At 38.9% G+C, this 20,130-nt stretch overlaps 2 protein-coding genes across 17 annotated transcripts in view; both read right to left on the reverse strand.

Moving 5' to 3' along the window:
* Positions 1 to 1,188: 1,188 nt before the first annotated feature.
* Positions 1,189 to 11,160, reverse strand: puf60b (poly-U binding splicing factor b). Of its 16 annotated transcripts, none has more exons than XM_078162955.1 (12): positions 11,048 to 11,123; positions 10,368 to 10,459; positions 10,031 to 10,126; positions 8,823 to 8,912; positions 8,253 to 8,303; positions 6,969 to 7,130; positions 5,893 to 5,985; positions 4,405 to 4,618; positions 4,133 to 4,323; positions 3,409 to 3,523; positions 2,036 to 2,283; positions 1,189 to 1,929 (listed from the first exon to the last, which is right to left on the reverse strand). In XM_078162955.1, exons 3-12 carry the CDS (start codon positions 10,106 to 10,108, stop codon positions 1,630 to 1,632), a joined length of 1,542 nt encoding a protein of 513 aa, XP_078019081.1. In that variant the 5' UTR covers positions 10,109 to 10,126; positions 10,368 to 10,459; positions 11,048 to 11,123; the 3' UTR covers positions 1,189 to 1,629. The 16 variants fall into 16 exon arrangements, with proteins under 16 accessions (XP_078019081.1, XP_078019079.1, XP_078019077.1 ...); XM_078162953.1 differs by having other exon boundaries at positions 3,391 to 3,523; XM_078162951.1 differs by having other exon boundaries at positions 4,091 to 4,323.
* A 3,669-nt stretch (positions 11,161 to 14,829) lies between these two features.
* The window catches only part of nrbp2b (nuclear receptor binding protein 2b), a 52,044-nt gene continuing 46,743 nt past the window's right edge, over positions 14,830 to 20,130 (reverse strand). The window contains exons 8-18 of the mRNA XM_033638891.2: positions 19,417 to 19,503; positions 19,141 to 19,196; positions 18,194 to 18,289; positions 17,787 to 17,919; positions 17,488 to 17,590; positions 17,329 to 17,379; positions 17,106 to 17,241; positions 16,288 to 16,341; positions 16,028 to 16,091; positions 15,576 to 15,631; positions 14,830 to 15,447 (exon numbers count right to left, since the gene is read on the reverse strand). Of these exons, the coding sequence (XP_033494782.1) occupies positions 15,361 to 15,447; positions 15,576 to 15,631; positions 16,028 to 16,091; positions 16,288 to 16,341; positions 17,106 to 17,241; positions 17,329 to 17,379; positions 17,488 to 17,590; positions 17,787 to 17,919; positions 18,194 to 18,289; positions 19,141 to 19,196; positions 19,417 to 19,503 (923 nt within the window). The 3' untranslated portion in view covers positions 14,830 to 15,360. The remainder of the gene's footprint in view (positions 15,448 to 15,575; positions 15,632 to 16,027; positions 16,092 to 16,287; positions 16,342 to 17,105; positions 17,242 to 17,328; positions 17,380 to 17,487; positions 17,591 to 17,786; positions 17,920 to 18,193; positions 18,290 to 19,140; positions 19,197 to 19,416; positions 19,504 to 20,130) is intronic.

Genomic DNA, 20,130 nt, shown 5'->3' on the forward strand with positions numbered 1-20,130 from the left:
TGCCCTTCTGTCTCTTTTTGAGGTATTTTTTACAGTCATTTTGTGTCTCCTTGTGGTTGGTTTGTGTATTTTTGTGGTCATGTGGGTCCCTGAGATAATTTTGTATCTTACTGAGGTCGTTTTATGTCTTTTTTAGTCGTTTTCTGTTGCTTTATGTTGTGTCTCATTGTGGTTGTTTTGTATCTCTGTTAAGTCATTTTGTGTCTTTGACATACTACTTGAATTACAAGATGGAAAGTACTCATTATGCAGAATGGTCCATTTCAGAACAATGTATGTTTTTCAGATATATGTATGGGTATATAATTACTGGTGCGTGAATATGTGCATCACTTTGATGTTGCAGCTGGTAAAGGTGGGGCCACTGTAAGTAAAAGTAACCATTTTGCAAAATGGCCCATTTTAGAATCATGTTTGTTAAATAAATAATCAACCTAGTTAGTGGTGCATTCATGTGTACATCACTTCAGTGTTGCAGCTGGTAAAGATATGGCAAACTGTGGATGTCCCCGAGGATCAATGAAGTCTTGTCTCAATCTGTATTACTTCATTTATTTGTTGGTTACATTTTGTATTATTAATCTGAATGTACAAATTATCACATTATGTAATGGAGTAAAAAGTACAGTATTTGTCTCTGAATTGTAGTGAATTTTTATATAGTAGCAAATAATGGAAAACTATGCACCTAGGCCATCTGATTTTGATTACTGTAACACTGCTTTACTGATCATGTTTATAAATCATGTTTCTCATCAAGGTGATTTTCAATATACAAAATAAATGTGTTAAACATCCACCTACAACGTACGCTTTTAAGTATGTGGGTTGCATGTAGAGAACATACGCTTAGATAATGGCAGTACTGCAGAGTTGCAGGGCTTCAAAAAACAAACTTTAAAGGTGAACATTGTCTCCCAAGTGCATCATCATCATCATCATCAATGCATCTACCACACAACAAAATCCCATTGTGGCAAGTGAAACAGGTTAATAAAACAGAGGCAAAATCCTGTCTTTGTTTGTCATTTCTCAGAACTAGCTGTTCATCTCCTTATAAAAACTACAGCAGTGGCATTTCAGAATGACCAATACAATTTTGGACCATAAACAAAAGATTGAAGTACACATTTTTACTTATGAATCAAATGCTATGCTCTAGAACAAAAAGGCTTAGTTGCAAGCAAATCAAAACCAAAGGATTCTTTATTCATAACCATTCATAAAAAAATTGCATCACACTTTTTGTGAACAAACAATAACCTTTAATCGTAGAAAGGAAAAGTGTTTACATGTCCCGGCAATTCCATAAAGTGGAAAAAAAAAAAACAGAGCTAAAGCAAGAAAACAAGTGTTACAAGATTGGATTACAAAAATTTGAAACTTGCACTAAAAAAAAGGGAGTCTTCACAGATCACAAAGCAAAATCTGACATGTAAATATTTTAATGAGTCCCCCCCAATGGGGCGTTTAACATTAATATCAACAGCAATTAAAAAAAAAAAAAAAAAAAAAAAGGGAAATAAAAACATAATTACAACTTTCAGAGGCCTGCATCTCTAGCTGCAGTGACTGAAATGAATTTGGGGGGCAGGTTTGGGGATGGGTGCTGGTGAACCATCAAACACTCTATGCAGAGAGGTCACTGCTGTTGAATCGATCTTGGTCATACACCTCTGCGACAACTTTGCGACCTCCGAACCAGCGGTCATTGAGGGCCTGGATGGCTTTGTTCATCTCTGAGGCCATGGAAAACTCTACAAAGATTTTGACAATAATATCTGCATCCTCTTCTTCTCCTTGCTTTTCCTGGTATATGATGACTCTGTTGACAGAGCCAAACTTCCCGCACTCTTCTGTCACCTCACCCTCTAGGTCGTCGTCGATGTCCTCTGGTCCAACCATATTTCGAAGCACCATCACCGTAGACTGGAGAAGAGCCAGAATATAAAAAGTTAAAGATCATTTTGACGATTAAAAATTAATTAATTAAATAAAAGCTTTCATCAAGGTAAGCACTTTTCCCAAATCTCACCTCTGATTTTCTAAGCAGTTTCTGCATCACCATATGTCTGGCACTGCTGCCTGAGATGCTCATGTGTTCTTGGTCACTCAACATCTCCTGCCCTGTACCGTCCTGCAGCATCTCCTCTTTCTCTTCTTTCCTCTCCTGTTGGTTGGAGCCACCAGCTTGATTAGACAGGACTGGCGGCGAGGCGAGCACAGGGTTCACAAGACCTACCTGGGGAAGCACTGGTATGGGAGGGCGCACTGGAGTCACACCTTTCAGGGAAAGGCAGACATGCAGTCAGTGACATCACATGTGGAAATAAACAGAAGCTCTTGAAAGTTATACGATGCAGGATTTTCCCTAAAAAACAACGTATAGAATCATACATGATTCTAATCCTTCTCAGTCATCACTTCTGACCCTTTAGATGTGTGTGGCCATGTATTTATCTGGAGAGACTTTGGGCTCTACTTGTATTTTCTTATTTTGCTATGTTTGGGACATTCCTCACAACATGCACATGAGCAGCACGCATCCAAAAGGAACCTATGAAAAAATGCAAATGTAGCCAGGCAAAACTGAGCTGGGGTTGGCTTTCACTTTCAATACTGATTACAAACAGTACAATTCTTGCTTAGTATACCTTTAAGAAGGAAGAGCAAACTAAACAACCATAGTCAAGTAATTGCTTTCAGAGCATGTGCTGAACTCACTCTATAATATTAATTTATTATAATTAAATATTGATCCTATTAATAATCAAGTGTTTAAAATGGCTTCCAACCTGATACCATTACAGTGGACAAGGATAAACCCATCCTGTGAGATTTCATCTCCTTCAATGCTATGCTAATGACTACTAAAATTGTAAGCCGTATCAAGTCATGTAGCGGGCCCATACCAGCTGGCAAGATGCTTTATTAGTGATACATACAAGTGCGGTTTCTCATTTAGCAATTTATACCACAGAAATGACTCAATTCCTTCAGAGACTGCAACAACCCTTAAGTATCACAATTTACTCACGTTTAATGCCCTAAGAACAAAAGGAGGAGCTTTGGGTCTGGGTAACAGGGGACTGCATTAAAGGTATAGTTTGGATCTATAAGTGGGGTTGTATGTAGATCCAAACAATCCCTTGTGTAGTGTAGCCAAGTTGAAAATTGAAAGAGGTACAGTATGGAGAATACGAGAATACATTTGTTTCGTTTTCTCCGCCTACCTACCTACCTACCTAACAATACCTACTGATAAATCCAAAGGAAATTTAAATATATGGTTGCACTGTGTATAAAGCTGTATGTTTTAAACAGCACTATAAAGCACAATTAAGAATTACTGAACTTTATTATTAAACTTTTTAAAAAATGAGCACTCACTCATGTCTTGGTACACACCTGTGATGACCCCTGGTGCCTGGGCAGCCATAACAGCCTGAGGTATTCCCATTTGCTGACCGAGAAGTTGGGGCGCGGCTAACGCCCCCAGGACTGATGCGCCGGCTACAGCCTCCTTAAGAGAGGGGGGCCGAAGACATTAGGTAAGGGAAACACACAGAGCACAGCACAAGGCAGCACAGTCAACGATCACACAGCATGGCACAGAGTGAGCTCAGCTTTGCCTCTCTTTAGTGAAATACATGGTCACCAACATTACTTCAGTACATACTCATCGACTATTCTTAGCGAGTCATAAATATACAGCAGTGATGATAAGAAAAGTTTCAATCATGACACAATCATGAATCATTGTGACTGAAAAATAGCTGTTAATGTGTTTGTGCTAACTAAGAGAAGACTCTTAGCTTACACACCCAATCAGTGAATGGGAGGAGCTTTTATCACTTAAGATACTTTACAAAAGTTTGGTGATTGTTTTGAACACATTATACTATAATAAAAACAATTAAGCCCAGAATGTTTTATATTTTAGGGCTGTTAAATTGACACTGTGTCAGGGCAGCTACTGCTTTAACGTGATCCCTACAAAACTGGTCTTCTCCCAGTCACCTTAAAAATGCTATGCCCATATTATCTGTGCTTTTGGTGTCAATTCTAGCTAGATCTGGGTTATATTTACCTGGAAGGCCATTAAATCCCTTTGGAAGGGATTCATACTTGCCTGGGCCGTTATCTTAGCGGTGGCTGCCGCTGCGGCCACAGCTGCAGCAGGCGGCAGACCACCAGGGGTTGTGGGGGTCAGTAGGGGCATGGGCGGAGTCACTGCTTTGCCCACCCGTAGGTACTGACCCCCCAGGTCAAAGAGGTTCATAGATGACACAGCGTCCAGGGCTGACTGAGGCTTTTCATACTCTGCAAGTGAATAAAATAGTAGTAAATAGCGGAGCGATGGCAACACAAAGAGCACGAGCGAATGAGAGCCCTCCAGCTCACCAATGAAGCCAAAGCCTCTGTGTCGCCCTGTGGTGGGGTCTCTGGCTAACGTGCAAGACTTGATCCTTCCGAAGGCCTCAAACACACTCTTGATGTCATCATCTGACAGGTCAGGGTGGACAGACGCCACGTAGATCCGATTGAAGGCGCGCGCCTCCTCTGCCAGCTGGTCAATGATGGGTTGCGCCTGACCGATGTTACTTGGCCGCCCAACCTATAGCACAGATCATACCAGCAGGGCTACTGAGTAAGGGGTTTATAGTACCAACCAAGAACGCGCTCCAGCAAAACTCCAAATCCCTGCAGCACTAACTTTCGACAGCCACCAAGTTCAGTCAAAGCCACACTCCTACATTTATGACACAATGCTATCCTGGTAAGTACTCTCTGGTTAAGTGGACATGCATATCTATTACTGCACTCTTAAAAAGATCTGATGAAGAGGTTATGAGATCTGAAAAAGCCCTGAACAGCTCTAGCCCATCTCATTTTTTTTTTTAATTCTTACACTGGCCTCCAGGTACAAAATACTCGAACATTTATAACTCCATCTTTTCAAAAACACTAACATGACAAGTTCTGCATAGATCACTCTCTCTTCTGAACTTCGTCATTATAAATGACCACATATTCAAAACCAGCCTGACTGCCAAACAGATGGGGTGTCTTAGTATCTGTCAGGTGAGCATCATGAATCTTATCACTGTACTAACATACATTTCTTGACAAGTTGTGTAATATAGCCTTAAATGAGTGAAATATAATGCAACCTTCCATAGTGCCAACTATCACTTCAACTACTATGCAAATACAACACTATTTTGTAAATAAATGCGAAACTATCAAACAGGAAACTGCAGCGTTATTTCAAAACCACCAGTTCAGCCAGTCACACTGTGCACGCACAGTGTGGCTGGCTGAACTGATGACGAACCGGTAGGCGAACGCATTCCGTGTCTAACATTACTGCTACGCACCCTGACATCTTCCTCTCCCTATGCAAGACGAGCATCTAAGAACGACTGGGATCTGTACTACAGATGGGGCGGCCAAGCAACACCAACCAGGCGCAGCCCATCATCAGCACACCTTGGACACAGAGCGACGCCATGCGCCGCTGGGCATCCTACTGGAACTGGTCACTTAAATAGCCTTGATGACATTGTTGAAGCATAACACACAACACAGACAGTACACTAAGCATACACCCACACACACATACGACACACGCACCTGGGAATCAACAGACACAGACAAGCAAAGAGAGAGAGAAATGAGTCACATATGAGTGATTTCACAGATCAATTAAGCATCACAAAAGCAGTTAATAACAAATTGATTCAGTATTCCAAATGCCAGGAAGGAATCCAAATCCCTGGTTAATCAAACTACACAAGAAATATATTCAAGGGAGATATTAAAATGTTTCAATTCGTCCATGTGTACCTAAGACCTCTTTAGAGGTACTCATATCTCCAGACAACTTACCTTAATGTTTCGCCCCCCGAGCATGACTGAGTTCATCTGCTCCAGTGCCAGCTGAGCAGCCTCTGGCACATCATACTCCACAAAGGCAAAGCCCTGCATAGTCAGACAAAATGCAATGAAAACGGAAAATACACAAACAATAAAGAATTATTAGACAGCTCTGTTTGTTATCATTAGGGCTGTCCTGACTACCATTTTTGGGGGGCTCCAGAGCTTTAGTGGTAATCAACAGCGAATAATATGCAAAGCTTTGGCTGGGGATGGAGGTGGAGGCTGAACACGACTCTTGGAAAGATTCAGCCAGTCATTTGGTTTGGTGTAATTTATGCATGTTTTTGGATCCCAAGGGGTTTGGTTGGACATAGTTCTATCTAAACAAGAGTGACTTTTTTTTAATTTTAGACCAACATAAATGCGTATAATAATAGGCTTCAAATCCAAGACAATGCCTGAAAAAGGGCGACTTAGAAGTACAGAAACAGCATACTAGCTCCAACAAATGTAAGATTTGAGATTTATTTAAAATCTTGTTTTTTTAAGTTGGAGTCAATGTTTGTTACACAGGTTAGATGCAGCGTTTAAGGCCTTTTCCAAAGCCCCTCCTCTATCAGCAAAAGGCCAGTTTAACATGTGCCCAGCTAACAAAGCAACAACAGCTAACATCCAACACAAACCCATTAAATGGTCTACAATTAAATAAGATTTTACCCATTTTAAATAGCTAAAAAAATGTTTTCGTTCAATGTTTGTATTGTGGCAGGCAGCCACAAATACATCAATGTATGGGAAACACTGAGATTTATATTTATATTTCCTTTGTTGTCAATTCTCAGAAAAAAAGAAAAGAAAAGTCAATATGCGGTGGTCAATGCTGATATGGTGGCAGGCCACCACGAAAACTCTATGAAAAGGAAACACTGAGATTTCGATTTCTCAATTACTGTCATTACTACAAACGAAAAAAGGAAACATAACTATGACATAAAATTTAAAAAAAAAATCCAAATCCAAAAACTGAAAACTAAATACCTACACAATTTTTTGTGCACAGAGTTTATGCCATTTTTAACACTGACCTTGTGTTTCATTGTAACTGAATCCCACGACATGTCAATGCTCTTGATCGGGCCGAAGGGGGCAAAGGCCTGTCTGATGGTGTCCTCACCAAGCTCATAGTATATGGAGCCCACATAGACCCGACACATGATGGCTAGGGCACGTTGCCGCTGCGCTGCCACCTGCCAACCGAGGAAAACAACACATGATAAGCATTAGAGAGTAAAAGAAAGGAAGACAAACACACACACACACACACACACACACACACTAATAATCAATGTGTATTTTCTACTGAGCTTGCTTTCCCCCAAAATAGTTAAGAGTCCAATTCCAAGTTAGGGGGTCTGGACAGGTAAATAGGGTAATAATGGGATACTGTAGTCAATGAACAGTGTGAAAAAAAATACTAACATGTATAACAGTTATAAAATGCTGATGTCACCATTTGTAATTACAGTATGACCTCTATTCTGTTACTATTGAACAGACATATGGAGAAAAACACACTGAAGTGATTGACATGCACAGCCCTCACAAATATTTGGCTTCAGTAACTGACCTGTAGTCCAGGGATGCAAGTAAGGTAACAAAAGTAATCGTGGAGTTCAAACGAAATCCATACAAAGTCTTGATGAAAGCATTTCAAACTTTCTTCTCAAGTCTAAAGGGAGGGGTGGTTTAACCACCGAAAGTTGCTGTGCTCTTTACTGATGCCTTTAAGTCAGTCTGCTTCAGTTATTTCATTCTATTACCAACAAAATATAACATGTGTCTGATTCATGACATAATGGAAAGCTGACTTGTTCATTGACAGAAAAACTTGACTTTGAGATGGCCAAAAAGATCCCTGTTCCAGCAGTTCTCTCATTTTGGTCCATTAAAGGGATTGCTATCCCTCTTTCGTCCCATGCCAAGAACTTTCTGTTTTTAAATGAAGCAAATGCATATTTTTCAAAGAGAAGTGACTTTTCTCACATTTAAAACCCTTAAAAAAGTCCACTAACAGCCAAAGAGCTTTGGCCATCTTCTAATTAAAAAATACGAATGTAAATTATCCCGTTGTGACTCAAAAAAGCAAGTAACAAGTGCTTCAACTATTAACAACAGTTACTGATCTCACAAAGGATTACTAACATGGTCGCAGGTACACTAACACTAGAAAGCCATGTTTTCTTACAAAATATGCATTCTTTGGTCAAAGAAAACGGCAGGGAATGTTGCCAAAGCAACCAATAAAAGAAGGGTAACAGTCCTTTTCCATTGGGAATGCGCACAGAAAAATAATTTAATAATCTATTGACCGATTGTAAAGGTGAGAGAGGATCTCCAAAGCCCATTGTCACTGCTGCCATCTGAAAGACAGTAAAGATGAAAAAAGTGCTGAAAAGTAGGTTAGATATCCCTTAGCTTTGCTTTTTCAAAATTGTCATTGCTTTGCTAGATAGACAAAAGTGGTTAGGCTAACACTATATTCAGAGCCTCCCTCTAAACAACATACAGTTCGAGGAGTTACCTCCTCTATCTACATTACAAATCACCACACAGCAATAAACATAAACAAGTCCCCTTTAAAAGTGCAAAGCATTAACATGATAATCAATGCCTTCTTGACGTTCTTCTCCATCTGAAAAAGAACAGAAGTAAAAGCAAGGGCACGTGGTCTACACATGGGGGCTTTTTCACAGCATGGGGGAGAAGGGAGCAAGACTTCCAGGAGAGCTCTAACAAAACTGGCTTCTGAGTCAAGCGATGTCTGAATTACTTAAGTCGGAGAAGGCTAAGATATTCTGTCTAGAATCAAGACTCACAGACGACACGCGCATTACAAACTTTGTGTTTGGCAGAACACCAAAACATTTTAAACATCTCACCTGCAGGTTGGTGAGCTGTTGCTGCTGATGGGCGATGGTCTGCTTCACCAACACACTCTTAATGCTTTGTTCCATGGCATACTTCTTTGCCTGGAAAAGGAGAAAAGCCATTGCAGTACCTCACACACATCTGTCATATCAAGACTAAACAGTCATAAATACAGCATCAGTACATTTACATGTTACTTTTTTATCCTGCACTCTTAATCCATCAGTAGGGTAAATTTCCTGTTAAGCCCACTTGCAATTTCTGAGTTGAAAAATAAATAAATAAAACAAACAAATCCCTAAATTGTATTGTTTTGCTGTGTGATGTTTGTCCCAATGAAGCTGTTTGTTACCAGATTTGTCAATATCAAGTTATTTAAGCACATGTGTGATGTGCCTGTGGAAGTTGCAAAAAAACCTTTGGTGATTTTGGTACCCTAAGATGATAACATTTTTTGCATACTTCTACCCCTGTTTTTCAAAGTTCTTGTTTGTTATCAACATTTGAGTTATTAGAGTTTTGAGCAAGACACATCCTAGATTATTACCTGAATTAGAAATACCATTTATTTTGCAATCAAAATATAAGTTTTAGCATGATAGCAAACAGACCAGATGCTGAATCAATACAGTAGCTGCATAGTATGGTGGTCCTGTATAGCTTACATACAGTTTTGTTTGACGTTAATAATATTATTAGTGTCAAATGGACAGTAACTGAATGTTTATCTTGATCTATTTTTTAATCAACATTTTTGTGGCTTAATCTTAATCTTTTCAATTAACTTCCAATTGAAAAAAGCAAATCTGTTCTCACCCAGTACAAAGAATATCAAAAGGCACATAGATTACATTACAATACTTATGTCAAACATTTACATGATAATTATAATATGCAAACAATAGTAATAAAAATAATAAAAATATGAATACATTTCACTAATATATAAAATAAATAAAGCACTAAAAGAAGGACAAATGATTCGGGCAAGTGTAGAGGACCTTCCAGCAATCTTTGTCACACACATCCCTGTGAGTAAAAAGCTGATTAAACACTCATGTTTTAAGTAAACATAGCCAGGAAACCTGGCGCTCACCAGGGGAAATTAGCATTCTTTGGGCCCTGACCCAAACTGCATGTAAATCATACAAACATAGTGGATATATCTTAATCACTACAGGTACATTTAGGGAGATACTGCATGCTATGGGTTTCCTACCCTCTGAAGTGCCTCCTGCTGCTCTGGGGTGAGAGGCGGCAGGCCAAGCTTGGAGCCTGTGCCCTGTCCATTCTCCATCGTCAGAGCTTCACCTCCCTGCAAATCAGAAACAGCTACTCATTTTTAAAAAGCAAATAAAACAAACTCAGAAACATAATCTGGGGCATTAAGACCGGCCTGTATGTAAATCAATAACTGCATTTTCCCAGTAAGAAAATTCCTGCATTGCAATCAGAAGTGACATATCCTCACACAGCACAGGTTATCATTGAATATGCTGACATATACAGGACATACACCCGGATTTAAACCAGGTGGGACCGGACGAACTTCTTACCTACGCAACCCGCTAATCGCTGGGTCCACCAGACTGAGGCAGGAAAGCCCCCAAGGGGTAGAGGACTGACGGCTTTAACAATTCAACAAATTCTAGGGGAAATAAAAAATGCCTTCAGACTAACAATAACAGAAACAGGCAGCTAGCATTATTTTTTACATTGCAGTCGAACGTTTCACATAGCCGGCCCGTCTTTCCCTCTTTAGGTTTCAGTCGGCTAACGTTAGCGTGATGCACATGAATGCTAATGACGGCTCTTATCCTAACATGAGCTACGTTAGCTAGGTGTAGCAGCAACAACGGGCTTAAAATACATTTTAACCGAAGAAATGTTTAGCTCATTCGATAAAGACATTAACCACGACATATTTTCCTTGCACCTCTATGATCATAAGCGCATAATTACAATAGAAATCACTACAGCATTAGTGAGGCCTGGTTTCTCTGTCGCTAGCTTACGTTATCTTTGTTGCTCCACAGAAGCTAGCTGTCGTTAGCTAATGTAAGGCATTCATTACTATGGCGCGTGAATTAAGCTGTATCCTCCCCAGCGTGATATACTGTTAATTAACAGGATATTTAGTTCAGAATAAATTCCACCAAACATCGCTAATTAGTTGCGCAACCGCCTCTGTAGCTGTAACATGTAAAAGTCTCTTTTTAATAAAGAATGTATTTACCGCAGTCTCCGTAACCGCCATGAAGCACACCTTCTTCGAGAGGCCCACTTAATCTCACCACTCGCGAGATCGTCGCATTTTCAATGAAAGGTATCGCGAGAATGGAACCATCGCGATGATAGGGGTGGACGTGTTTTGAATACAGTTTTTCACCTTCAACATCTCACGGTTAAGTGTTTATAATATCGTTATGATTCATCAGATCAGGAATTTCAGCTGTATTTTTTACAGTCAATGCTGTAAATGAAATGCTGTATTCTTGACAGTTGGATATTAAAACTCTGATCAAATATTTTTACTCAGGTGGTCCAAACAAATTAATTAGGCTATATTTTTCTCTCAATAAGGATTTCTTATTCTTCTAGATTAGAGGACCTCAGCATTGTTTAGGCTATGGACCCCTCAGCTGAAAGACATATATATACACACACACATATATATATATATATATATAGTATAAAATTATATATATAAGTTGTTACGTATTGAGTTGTATATTAAACTGAGCCTACAATAATGTGTAGCCCTTTTATGGTGCAAATTACTAAGCTATTAAAATAATAATTAGTGGCAGATTTACTATACATCATGTTTGTGTCTGAGGTGGATGGTATTTCAGATTCTTCTGCTTGAAAATTTACAAAACGATCCATTGTGGCTCACAAGGATGGCTATAGATGTGGAATAATAATGCAGCTCACTGGCCAGTACTTTTCAATAGTACATAACTGTTGGTTAACTAGTTCACCTCACTGTTATGGACAGGTGCCGCACAGTGATTTAGTGTTACCTAGGTAACATGATCACACAAGGATTCATGGGTAACACTTAGCCTATCATCAATGTTGTGTACTGTGATTTTTTTCACAAATAGGCCAATTTATCTTCACTAATATGTTGGATTCATGTTATTGTGTATTTTTAGACATACAATTTGAAGGGAAAAAAATGTAATTACCATACAATCATTTGGTGGCCCCCTTGGGGTCACAGACCCCCTATTGAAGACCCAGGCTTTATTAAGCCTGTGTACTACCTTAAAAAAAAACCCTTAAGATCTACCGTTCCTTTTCCTAAATGTGTTAATTTGTTAAAAGTAATGTGGAATGAATTCAAAATGATCGACACTAAGTGTTAGTCCAATAAATAAATAAATCCCAATAATTTCAGACATAACCAACATGTCACATATTGTTTATTGTCATGTATTTCTTTGCAGTAGCTACAATATTTAACAAAGTTTTAAGTAGAACACATCCAAAGGCAAGTTCCATTCAACAGATTCACGGGAAAAAGAATTCATCTGACATAAAATAAGACTGATATGGATGTTTTTTGTTTCATGTTTGCACAGTCTAAACATTCATCTTCTTGGTCAGGAACTGAACTGTGACTGACAAAGGCAAAATGCAAAGTTTTCGAATGGTTGCAGGCTATTAAGACATGCAGTTTACTAGATCAAATGAGAGCGACAGTGGCACTGCTTTGCATTGAAATTCCGCCTAAAAGTAAACCCCCTTGATAGCCACAAACAAATATTTACACCACAGCCCATTGTCGTTGAATGTCTGGGAGAATTCAGGACTCCTGTCTTTAGAGACACACTGATAAGAAGGCTTGACACAGAGTAGAATAAGTACTGTAAGCAATGACTGTACAGCAGTGTAACTGTTATGAAACCACGACCTTACCGACCTGGGAAACAAATGAAGCAGAGCTAAGTGAGTCTGACAAACAAGAGAACGCTGCTGAAGACCGATCAGACAATTCACTATTGTTGTTTTTGCTGTCCAGTTTTGTAAAGGAAAAATCCACCCAAATGGTGAGCTTCTTTTATGGTGCCAAGTTTGGATTCTTGACAAGAAAATCTGGCAGAGCAGAAGGAGTGTATTCTATTTTGGTGTCTGTGTAGGCCGCGGTGCAATCGATTCCAAAGTTCACACTGAAATTGTACTGAAATAAACCTACAGTAGACCTGACACTGGAAAATAAACATCTTCAAAGGAAAATATTCCTCTTTTTCTTTCAGTGATTATGTTGTATCACCTGCGGCCCATGAAAACCTCCATAGGTAGGTATTATTAATATAAGACAAAATGCTAAATGCTTCTTCAAATTTTTCCTAAAGATTTGGGGTAGATCTTTCCTTTAAAACACCTCTATACAAAAAAATATAGTATGAGAAAAAAATCCTCCGATGGTTTGGGATATACCGCAAAAAAAGGCATAGCAGGAATATTATCAACAATGTAGCAATTTTTATTAACAAGTCTCAAGATCCCGTCACCATCACCCTTCCTCCCAGTTATATACGACTATAACTTTACTTCACAAGCTTCCTGTGATGTATTCCAATTTTCGTACACAAGCTGCAGCTCTTTCCAAACTAACACTGACTGCAGCAGAGATCGTTATCACCCGATCTATATGTTCAATATACAAAGGCTGCAGCTCTTAATGGAGCTGCCATTACTGGTTGTCAATCTTGTCTTTACATTCACACAGACTGACTGTGGACTCATGATTAGAGACAAGTATGCCTCTGGTTTTAAAACTAAAAGTCAGTCTGTATTAGTTAAATTCCAAATTTTAAGTTGGGTCTAAGTTGGGTACAATGTATGAAGTAAATCAGAGACATAAGTATGTGAATTTTAACAGCTATTGAATACTTTAATTGGAATTTGAACACCACTGACTTAATAGAATTAAAATATTTTACTGTAGAGACCATATATCTGAATGTATTTGTAATTTATGTATAGCCTAATTTGTTATTTATGTAATTCACAGTTTTAAAATGACAGTAATAAATGTCTTGATTGGCAATTTCAGAAGCTGAATTTTAATCTATTTTTTTCAATGTCAACAAATTCAGATCCAAAACGACAAGTTTCAGAATTTAAAAAAGGTGAAGAGGAGAAACAGGTTTCTCAAATTTAAGTGGTCAAATTCAGATTAAATAATTCATGTTGAAATTTAAAATGTTGCAAGAAAAAAATAGAATAATAACAGAATTAAAATTCAGATCTAATAATTCATGTTGGAAAAATAAAATAAGTAAAAAAAAATTCAAGATGATCAAAGTCAATTGGTAAAATTCAGATCTACATGATTTTTTTTTTACGTATATTATTAGATATAAACTTCACCAATGGAATTTGAGCAACCTGAATCTACTTTCTTAAAATTCTGAAATGTTTATTTTTGGATCTGAATTTGTAAACACTGAAAAAAATCTATTCAAATTCAGCTTATGAAATTGCAAATCAAACTTCAAAGGGGTGAATTCAGAATAAATATATTCAGATACATAGTTTTCAAAGTAAAATATTTCAATTCTATAAATTCATCTGTTTAAATTTCAATATTACATATTTAGTGGCTGATAAAATTGAAATATTTATGTCTCTTGGTTGCTTTTATACAATGCCGTTTCATTTGTCCAAAGTACATTGCCATATCAGGCACTTTGCAAATCTTTGGCTTTCAGAACACTTTCACAGGGAAAACCCCTTAAGAGCACAACAGGCAAAAAGAGAGGCATCATCTCATTGCTTGTCGCTACATTTAGGCATGGTGTGTTTTATCTCTGGGAGAAGAAACCTTCAACCCAAGAGTGCAGGGAGGTGTGTTAACTGCACTCATAAAAAGCAAAGAAAAAAACAGGCTTGTGCAAAGCTTCTATTGTTCACAGTTAAACAGAAATAAATAAGTCAGCTGAATGAGTATTAACAGTGCATGTTGGACGGAATATTAAATTCCTAAAATTGTATTAAACTCAGGGTTGTGGCTTGTAAGGGAGAGACGCTTTAGAAAATGACTTTGTTTACAATTCATAGTAAATAATCACCAATCAAAGTGGACACTGGAGTGCAAACAAGGCTAATGAGCAATAACATGTCCTTCTGAAAACATAGCTGCTGCATTTGTAAATAAAACATATCTGTTCCGAATAGTGGCGTTATGGAAAAGTTGTCAGGATATCTTAAGGCATGATAGCCCTTTTAGGCAGGGAGTTTGTCAATCTTCCACTGCTTTGTGGGATTGCTGAACACAGCCATGATGCCTTCGGCCCTCCAACCAGAGGTGCCTTTGGTTCCTTACTCAGCGCTGGCAATCCCTCGTTCTCTCTGGGAATAATTTACTGACTGTCAAGGCCCAGCATCCTTCTGTATTTGTCCCCTTTTTATCCCCAGCTGGGTCAGCTGCGTTCCCGGCTGTGTGATCCCGTCCGCCGCCCTCTCCCTTTCTTGATCTGTGTGGTCAACGCCCAGGCCCCTCTTTCTGGGCCAGTCGCTATCGTGACCCCCTTTTCACTGTGTGCTCCCAGATGCAAGCGCTCGGACCCGGTGTCGGCTGATGGCGTCCTCCAGGAACCCTGCTACCTTCTCACTGTCCTCCTACACAGCACACAGGACATGTTTAAGACCAGATACAGAGCTCCTGTTTGGCTTTAAAATGCAAAAATCTCAGGAAAATGTGAATTGTTGTTAATAAAAAAACAACCAAAAGAAGCTTTTATATCTACCTCATTTATGAAGGCGTAGTGAACAAGCTCACTGGCAAGGTCTTTGGAGGTGTCAGCTGAAAGATTCACATTAAATACATCAGTTACAAAAATCTGCAATAAAATGAACCTATAGAGTATGTGGTTTTTTTAAAGGAATACTTCACCTCCCAAATCACCATTTGTATATCAATAGTTTACTCTGTGTTACGTTTAATTTGTGAGGAAAACTTTGTTTATCTCGCATGACTCCACGGTGAACGAAGAATTAAAAAAACTGTGAAAATCTTTGATGAATTGAAGTCATAGGGGTCCACGTTAAACAACAGCAAAACTATATGAAAATATCCTTTTTCAAACTTTCACACAACTTGTGCAGTGGATGCAGTAGATGTAACAATGTTTTCTTAACTTACATACAAATGGTTTTGGGGGGTGAAGTATTCTTTAAGGTACAGTTATGGTCAACTTACTTGAAAGGATGTCACAGCTAAGCTGCCTGTGAAGTTTGTCATCCATCTTCAGAAACAAAGACAGCTGAGGAGAGATCAAAAAACATTTAATTTAAATCAAACTGGATTTCTGTTTGGCCATCATAACTGACTGAACTTACAACATAAATGCTGGTACAGAGCTAACAAAAAGACTAATATATATACTCGATTGTTAAGAGCCCAACAAGAGTTTATACTAAAATGGGCGAAGTACCTGTACAATACTGTATGTGACTCACATGAGTTTTGGTCCCTTCTTCGTTTGACTCCAAATTACAGTGCATCTGAACAACCTGCAACACCAACGGACAAAAATAGTCAGAGAGTAACAAGCACAGCGAAATGGGGACACAGCAGAAATGTCTTTGATATGTTTTGGCAGGATATCTACAGGCATCAGACATTTGGATTTGCTGCTTTAAAGACCTTCTCCTGATAATTTTTAACCAAATCTGAGACAAATCATCTTTTTCTCATTACCCAACATTGCAAGTTAGGTAGTATATATGTGGTTGTGTGCAGAGGAAGGCTTTTTATAGGAATATGGTTATTACACTGAGTTAGGTTAGGTAGTGCAAGTATAAAGTAAAATAACAGGATTAGTTTTAGAGGTAGGTTTAAATATTTATAACATCAGAAATGTGGACTTTCATGCATAAGACCCTGACTCATTTTGCCAAAAAGAATTTAAAAAATGGAGATGTGAAATGTAATGAAAAATGTATGGCAATTATGATGTCACAAATTTAAATTTAAGACTATTTAATGACTTATAAGGACTAATGTTTATAACATTAAATGCTAAACATTTTAAAACTTTTAGGACCATATAAAGAGACATGATAATAATATTAACAACACTAACAATACGTAACCAAAAGGACGGTCTTTTCATGTGTGAAAAACTCTAAAATCGCCTTCTTAATTCTTGACATATTGCAGAAAGTGGACAATAAACACATTCCTCCTGCATGGACATTTTATAATCTCAGACAACTTTACTCTGTAGACAGTCAGATTATGTATTTAAAACTTTTTTTATGTTTGAAAGTCTAACCTTTCTCGTTTCTGTCTCCTGGGGCTCAGGAGTCGGTGTCTTGACCGTCTCAACATGCTCCTGAGACAAGGAGAGAGCCCGAGGGACAGGGTGAGGCCGAGATGAGGCGAAGTTCATCAAGGGGTAAATCCCATTCCTGAAGAAGACATAATGTTACACTTCATGCTGCAGCCACTGTGTAATCTCTGATACAAAATGAGTCCAATACTGTAGCTCCACTTACTTGACATCCTCCAGAAACTTGTCAAGTTCCAGAGGGGACACATGGGAATATCTACAGGACATGAGGAGACACACAGAAGAGCAGAGTGAGTGCTTCACCTGTCATGTCAGGAAATTCAAGACAAGAAGTCAAAGATATGAGGTGCTTGTGTGATTTTACTTGAGCTGAACTCCCTGTCTGTCTTCATGTTTGATCTCTGCCATGACAGCATTGGGGTCAAAAGACTTGGTTTTCTCCTCCACACAGTTTTCTGGGAGCAAATCTGTCAATGCAAGACAAGCCTGTCAACTGATTTGACACAAATACATTTATTTGAGTTACTTTGAGTTCAGTTCTAAAACCTGCTTGGCAAACACTTAGAAGTCATCAAATTGATCTGCTACATGTAAATATCGCGATGTGCATTGAAAGAGGAGTCTCTGGTGTGGTGGCTCGGCGTGTGGAGGTGAGAAACTCACACTGGTTGTTGATGAGGCAGTGAGCGGCGAGCAGTTTGAGGGAGTGGACCTCGAACAAGACTCGGTGGAACAGAAGGTCGTGAGCCGTAGGACGGAGCTTGGCTTCATGACGCAAACAGGACTGGGTGAACTCCTGCAGAGAGCAGAGCCCAATACATAACTATATGACTGTACAGTATGACCCACTTTACCAAGCGTTACACCGTGTTCTGGTTTTCCTGGCGTTTTATTGAAACGTTCAGTCTAAAACTGTACAAAGTCTCTGCATGTGGTAGGAAACAAACCCAGAAGCAAGGTGGTGTGTGTGGGCGAGTGTTAATAGTGTGGGACAGTTTGTCTTTCTTATCTCTGTGTTTTATTGGTTGCACTGGTGCATATTTAGGACGTGAAGTATTTTTGAGACTCACTCTCATGAGAGGGTCTTCCAGAGATTGACCTGCATTGGCGATGGCCTCCTTGGACACAGCAGTATCTCCATTGGCCTGGATCTCCAGCACTGCCATCTAGGGGTGCAAATAATCTGTTAACACAATCACATATCACAGTTTGTCTCGACTGCTAAGACATGCTTAACTGGGATCCTCTTGCAAATGTGTTTTTCACTGGTGTCACACATTTTTCACACCCTTTTTCTAAACGGTTGACACAGATCTCATAGAAAGACCCAAAGCTCTACTGGATTAACTGTGTTAAACAAAAGGAAAACATCTATTCACAGCTGACAGACATCATTTGCATAATGATGAATCTCTGATGCACCTTTGTGAGACTATTTTGCACAATTCTTCAACCAGCGATTAGTCCTCATCCTCCCATAAAAGATGCCACCTCCGTGTTGCTATTTGCAAGTGTGGATCAAAGAGGCCAGAGGCATTTAAAAATGAATAATGAATATAATGCAGTAAGATGAATGAAGACAACTTTCTTAGAAAATCTGTTTTTCCTTTTTTCACATTTCAACAGGGCTGTGAATTTTATCCTTTTATTGGTTTCAAAACATCTTACCAAAGGACTGCAGTTGAAAATTAGCCAGCTAGCTAGCATTTACAGAAATGTTGATTGATGTGCATCGTCCTTATGAATGAAATAAAGTAAATAAAGTAAAGTAAATGTGACCCCAGGTTGTGTTGACTGATGGAAATATTTGCTATTGTTGCATGCGTTCATGTTCTGCAGGTGTCAGAGCATTTTGCAAACAAGGTGTGTCACTTAAGCGACTTTTAGTTGAGGCCTGAGTGAGAATTGTTTCAAAAATGTAACTTCTGAATCAACAAATGTGTTCATGCAAGCAAAGAACACTTGTAACCCCCATAAACACACACAGGGGAGAGTCTTAAGGATCTATTTCTCTTACCTCTAGAGCACAGATGCCGAAGGAGAAAATGTCTATGGCATAATCATCTTCGCTAGCTAGAAACAGAAATAGAGAAGCAAAGATAAAGGAGGTCAGACAAATAGATAATTTTAAGGACACTATTATTCCATTATATCGTTACACAGCATAGAGTGATTTGCTGCTGTATTTAGTCTCCAAATGTCGCATACAGAACCTTTGAGAACAAATCACGTCAGATTTGATATAAATCAAGCTGCAGAAAGCTGCACACACACTCTGCTCCATCACACTTACATCCATATTCTGGTGCAAAGAAATGAAGATTCCTCTGCTCATCGCGAAGTTGCCTCGCTTTACCGTGGACATTGGCATCTGGAAATACTGGTTAGAGAAAACACAAATAATTTAGATACATTAGATGAAATAAATAATATATATGACATAAATTCAAAACATACATTCACCAACCACTTTATTAGGTACACCTTGCCAGTACTGGGTCTGAACTACCTTTTCAATTCTTGGTGTCATAGATTCAACAAGGTGCTGGAAACATTCCTCAGAGATTCTAGTCCATATTGACATGATAGCATCACACAGTTGCTTCAGATTTGTCAGCTGCACATCCATGATGTGAATCTTCCGTTCCACCACATCCCAAAGGTGCTCTATTGGATTGAGATCTGGTGACTGTGGAGGCCATTGGAGTACAGTGAACTCATTGTCATGTTCAAAAAACCAGTTTGAGATGATTTGAGCTTTGTGACATGGTGCGTTATCCTGCTGGAAGTAGCCATCAGAAGATGGGTACACTGTGGTCATAAAGGGATGGACACGGTCAGCAACAATACTCAGGTAGGCTGTGGTGTTTAAACCATGCTCAGTTGGTACTAAGGGGCCCAAAGTGTGCCAAGAAAATATCTCCCACACCATTACACCACCACCACCACCAGCCTGAACCGTTGATACAAGGCAGGATGGATCCATGCTTTCATGTTGTTTTCACCA

This window comes from Epinephelus lanceolatus, chromosome 20, assembly GCF_041903045.1.
Source record: "Epinephelus lanceolatus isolate andai-2023 chromosome 20, ASM4190304v1, whole genome shotgun sequence".
NCBI classification, from domain to species: Eukaryota; Metazoa; Chordata; class Actinopteri; order Perciformes; family Serranidae; genus Epinephelus; species Epinephelus lanceolatus.